This window comes from Gossypium arboreum, chromosome 6 (assembly GCF_025698485.1).
Source record: "Gossypium arboreum isolate Shixiya-1 chromosome 6, ASM2569848v2, whole genome shotgun sequence".
Taxonomy (NCBI): Eukaryota; Viridiplantae; Streptophyta; class Magnoliopsida; order Malvales; family Malvaceae; genus Gossypium; species Gossypium arboreum.
The window spans coordinates 5,635,467-5,641,118 of record NC_069075.1 but is presented as its reverse complement, the minus strand read 5'-3'; the positions used below and the strand labels follow the sequence as shown (position 1 = coordinate 5,641,118).

Sequence of the window (5,652 nt, the reverse complement as noted above, 5' to 3'; positions counted from 1 at the left end):
CTTTGACCGAAAAGGATCTCTTCCAAATTGCAGATCTTGGATTGGAGCGTGTCATATTTATCACAAGCTGTTTATGATAGAATCGGACTGTGTAACCTTGAAATCACTCGTCTAATGCATGTTATTGATGAAGATTGGACACCCTGAGTTTCTCCGCTCCATTTATCTAATGTCCGGCCCCACTTGGTTATAACAATCCGGAACCTCCCTTAATCTAACTTATAAAATTAGAAAAGCTCTAAATAAGAAAATAAAAACTTTTATTTATTTATTTATTTATATACTAGAATTTCACACATAAGAAACGCACAGTATAAACGGAGATGCATAAGAAAACAGCTGTAGGTAGATATAAGTCAACCGGCTGTCAAATTTATTCTAGTAGTAGTGCAAAACATAAGCACATTATTATTGATGACACTGACAGCCTGAGCACCAGCATTTTGATCAGAAATTTAAGCAAAGCCACCCAAGAAAAGTGTGTTTGCATTCTCATCACTGCAATAAAGGCAAGGGTTCTGCTCGAATCCATTTTTCTTCAAAATCATGGCAGCCTCAGCCACAAGGTGTCTGTTGCTTATTCCAGGACCCGAGTTAATGATTACGTTAACCACAGCATCGGTGAACGCCCCAAAGGCTTTATTCTCCAAGACCAGGTCATATGATGTCTCATTGGCTTCACACCCACTTAATAAAATCCCTTCATCCTCCTCCAGTGGATCCAACACCATTAACCCATCGACGTAGTGAGGATGGAATTTGAGACTCACATCTTTCCCGAAGATTCCGAAAATCTTTTGGCCAACATTTGCTGCGTCGTGTAGGATGCCTGCTGCTGTATCTATGGCACTATGTATGATATCAAAAGTAAGACTCTTAGCCTTAGCCTTAGACGGTTCAGGCTTGTGGGGATTTACTGGAGTCATTATATGCTCAGCACCAAATTGTTCTTTCTCTTTTTCAATGAGACCACCACTGTGGCACGAATCTGATAGGATTGTGAAGCTTGCTCCTTCTGGTAGCCGGTTAACTAAACCCCTGAAGTCCACATCTGCAGAAACCATGTATATATAGGGTATGAATATATGTTGCTAAAATAAATATATAAATTCAAACAAAAACCTACCGGTGACAAGATTTAAATCACAAGCTACGATTGCTTCATCTTGCTTGAAAGGCTGGCCAGGTTGAAAGATTGGAATGCGTGTTCCATGTCCACTGAAGTAGAAAAATAGGACATCTCCTGGTTTAGCCTTGTTCACCATTTTATTAAGTGCATCCTTAATGTTTGCACCAGTAGGCAGAACCGGCGATCCTGGCGCATCGGTGAGGACATTAACATTGCTTTCCTTAAACCCAAAGTTCAGGATCATACCGCTTATGGCTTCCACATCATTGATGCATCCATGCAAGCTGAATTGGGTCTTGGGGTAGTTGCATCCCACCAGAACTGCTCTCTTCGTACCCTTACTCATCTTGCTTCGCTAATTTGACTATTTTGTGTTGCTTGTACCGTTGTATTAATGTGCTTCCACTTTCTCACTAAGAACCTATATATATATACACTAATTTACAGCACGTGTACTGACCATAAAGATGACGACATGTAGGTAGGTAGGTAGGTAGACAGGTACAACACTTTTGTTTGTCTTTTGTGTTTTGGAAAATGCATGAGAAATCCATGCATATGCAAACATTTTGTGGAAGGAATTTGCATATCCATGACCCCTACCTACTCTAGTTACTGCCTTTGGAGACAAGATTAATTCCTATGAAATTAAAAATAGTGATAGCAATGAGATTAATTACTATAGCGGTGAGATTAGTTATTATGTTAAAATTAGTGGTAAAATGTGTGTTTATAGATTTATAGTAAGAAAGTAAAATGATCATTATGGACATTAAATTAAAGTAGTTTACACTTTTCCGTATATTTTTCTACGATTATTATTTTAATAATAAAGATGTCATATTTAATATTTCATTTAAATAAATCGTCCATATTTTTAACATAAATTAAATTTTTTAACTATTTATTTTATTTAAGAATATTTTTAATCATTGAATAAATGTTAATATTTATAATATTTTAGATCACAATGACAAAAATATTGAATCATTTTAAAATTTTACATGTATGAAAAGTACAATAATATTGATAAATTCAATGGTTGGTGTTACAACCCAAAAATAGGGTTAAGAAAAATTGGGTTAGTGAAACCAAGAGTGATCATGTTCTACTTTGATTTGAGGTTGTAAAAATTATGTCAAGTGAATTAATTTGATTTAATGGATAAGTGATTTGTTTGTGTGCCGGATGTCTTATATTCAAATCTAGTTCTTTATATATTTTTTTAATTTTTGTTTTAGCCTCTGACTTGGAAGACTCAACTTATATGTTATTTTTACTCAACTAATGACAATGATGAGCTTGTGATTTATTGGTAAGGCTTCAGCTTATCTTTTGGTGTTGTGCGTGTAAAGTTAAATTTTTTTTATTTATTTTGTTTTAAACATAGATTTAGTGGTTGGTTTTAATATTAATCATAAGAAGAAGATATTAGATTTTGAGATTGTCTCCTGAGAATACGCCCTCAACCGTCCTATTTTTTCCATTCACCATCCTCAGGTCTCTCTCTTATTACACTCATCTTCTTAATTCTTTTCCATTTTTTGGTCTTTCTTAGTTTTGTTTAATTTGTTGCTACCAAGGTAATGCTCTGACATCTTTTATTTTTCTTACTTTTTCGTTGTTCCTTCCTTTTGTTCTCCGGAAACCATTTAGCTCTCATCTGTTGGGTGTTGTTTATCTATTATTTTATTTTATCTATTTGTCGCTCCTTACGACTTTTTTTTTGTCGTGGTTCTGGTCTGTGTCGCTTCTAGTCTTTAATTCGGTTGTTGGTCTTCGCGATTTGGAGTTTTGGGATTGCGGTAAGGTTGCATGGGAGTTCTGTGAAGCGCGTATTTTTTTGTCGATGAATAGAGTGTCGTAGGAATCGTTTCTTCTTTAGGTGCTGAAATTGCTGCTGTGGGTCGGCATTGAAAAACAGTAAGGTGTGTAACGAAAAATTTGAAATTTTGAAAAACAACGATCGACAAAAGTTAAAAAATGGTATTATTGACGCTACACAGCCATGTAGTAGACCGTGTGTGACACACGACCGTGTGACAAGCCATGTATGAGCCTATTTAGCCATACGGTCTGGGCCAATTGGGCCGTGTGGGCCACACGGGCGTATTTGAGGTCGTGTGGGCCACACGGGCGTATTTGAGGCCGTGTGGACCTATTTTTTAGAAAATTTCATCTTGGTCTAATTTGATCCGTAAAACGTAATTAGCCTCTCTGTAGGGTCCGTACCACTTAAATAAAACTTGAAACAATGTATCTATAAATATGGTTATGTGTTGTGTCAAAAGTATATGTATTATAAATTTGTATCATCTAATACTGTTAATACTAAAGGTATATCTTGATTCATTATGTCTGTATAAGCGTGTATAATGTACGATCATATTAATTTGTATTTTTGAATCTGTTATATAACCATGCATGTGATTTCATGGCATGACTAACGTGTTTCTATAAAGTTAAATAAATCTATTCCGTAAAGCATGGACTTCCATGTCTTTTGTTTCTGTTACTGTACGTCAGCATGTTCTACATGCTCACCATTCTTGTAAAGGCCCGATAGTCACGTGTAATTGGAAAGTGTATTTTGGGTCTCTGTTTTCATAAAACGGATTAGTAAATATTTATTATAAATATTTACGAAGTTAGTTGTGTGGTTAATTAAGTTTGGTTAGGTGAATTTGCATGAATTAAGGGTAATTAGGTATAAGGCTTAAATTGTATAAAGGGTGAAAGTTTAATTATTGATTAAAGAAAAAATAAAGGGGACTAAATAATCAATTAAGCCTTGTGTCAATTATATGGTAATAAGTAAATACATGTGTATAAATAATATACATAAGAATATAATATTAATATATGTATACTTAATATTTAAGTATATATATTATATTATATTATTATAATAATATAATATATTATTATAATAATAACTAAAAGAATTAGTAAAATAAATAAAAGAAAAAGAAACAAAGAAACATGGAAACTTGAAACGAAATAGAGGGAAAAAGGAAACAAAAAGAAAAGAGAAAGAAAGAAAGGAGAAAAAGTTAGGGTTTTTAAGTGTTCAAAGCTCAATTGCTTAGTCAATTTAGTCATTTTTTTTATAATTTTTATGTTTTTAGAACCTTAGTATTAAATACTACCTAATCCATGTCAAAATTTTAGAAAATATTGAGTTTTTAAATATTTTTTATGTTGAATAATTAGAGAAATAGGAATTAAATAGATAGATTTTTAAGTTAGAATCACTACAGGAAAATAAGGCTTTAGCGGCGTTTTTATAAAACACGGAGCAATAGCGGCGTTTTACCAAAAACGCCGCCAAAAACAGAGCAAAGCCGCGCTTTTAGTAAAACGCCGCTAAAAACCAGAGCATTAGCGGCGCTTTTGGTAAAACGCCGCTAAAAACCAGAGCATTAGCGGCGCTTTTGGCAAAACGCCACTAAAAGTCATATAATCCCTAAAACCCTAAACCCCAAAAAAATAATAAACACTAATCTATAACCCCTAAAACACTAAACCCCTAAATCCTAAAAACACCTAAATACTAAACTATAACCCTTAAAACCCTAAACTCCAAAAAACATCATATGGATGTTGATGTGTATATACATAGATATTAATGTAAAAGCTTATGTTCGTAATAAATTATGGAATTAAAACTGAATGGGGTTTGAAACGATATCACATACAATTAAAGAATTTCAATTTGAAAAAGTGTAGCTTAAAACTGAATGGGGTTTGAAAGGGAAGAAAAAGGTCTAAACCTTTGAAACATGAACTACAATTGAATAACATTGGTGTGTTGGCATACAAATTAGACGACATGTTTGATGGTATTGGGATGTCACCCAACTGTTGATTGAGTCTTAGCAATTAACATTCAACGCCAATTGTGAATTGTGAATTTATTTAAATTTTCATTCATGGATGTAATTTAATTATGATTTTAGGGTTGTTTTAGCAAAAAATAATAACTAATATTATTATCTAAACATGAATTATCATCAAATTAACTCTAAAACTCGAATTAAATACTAAAAATATCAAACTCGGTACCAAATTATACATTAAACCAAAAGAAAATATAAATTATTATTTTGGTTTTATCTTTTCAAATAAGTAAAAGGAAATTAATAGCTTCGACTTCAATACTATATTCAAATCGAGCAAAAGTGACAAAAAAGTCAACATTTTTTTATAAAATCTAATACTAAAAAACAAAATTTTAAATTAGTATTTTAGGCTTTGTCTACAGAGGAAATTCATATATTCAAGATTACATTATCAAATAAATTTATAAAAATAGTAATAATAAATATTTTATAAAATCATTTGACTAATAATTTTCACCGAGACAAAACAAGGATTTTAAGCAAAATAAATAAAATGATTTTTGTGGCGTTTTATGAAAAACGCCTCAAAAGATAGCAATAGTGGCGTTTTCATAAAACGCCACAAAAAATCATTTTACTTGGAACAAAACTAGGCCGTTTTACTCTACTAAAAACTTATTT

At 32.4% G+C, this 5,652-nt stretch overlaps 1 protein-coding gene across 1 annotated transcript; it reads right to left on the bottom strand.

The window, feature by feature from the left end:
- Nucleotides 1–239: 239 nt before the first annotated feature.
- Nucleotides 240–1,536, bottom strand: LOC128294128 (metacaspase-9-like). Its single transcript, XM_053030089.1, has 2 exons — nt 1,127–1,536; nt 240–1,051 (listed from the first exon to the last, which is right to left on the bottom strand). The coding sequence occupies exons 1-2, from the start codon at nt 1,473–1,475 to the stop codon at nt 456–458; spliced, it is 945 nt and encodes a 314-aa protein (XP_052886049.1). The 5' UTR covers nt 1,476–1,536; the 3' UTR covers nt 240–455.
- Between the last annotated feature and the right edge of the window lie 4,116 nt (nt 1,537–5,652).

What these genes read in the sequence shown, in the direction of transcription:
- LOC128294128 (XM_053030089.1), bottom strand. Translation starts at nt 1,475, where the DNA reads ATGAGTAAGGGTACGAAGAGAGCAGTTCTGGTGGGATGCAACTACCCC. An exon ending in TGATTTAAATCTTGTCACCG is followed by an intron (nt 1,052 to 1,126) that starts GTAGGTTTTTGT and finishes TGGTTTCTGCAG; the next exon opens with ATGTGGACTTCAGGGGTTTA.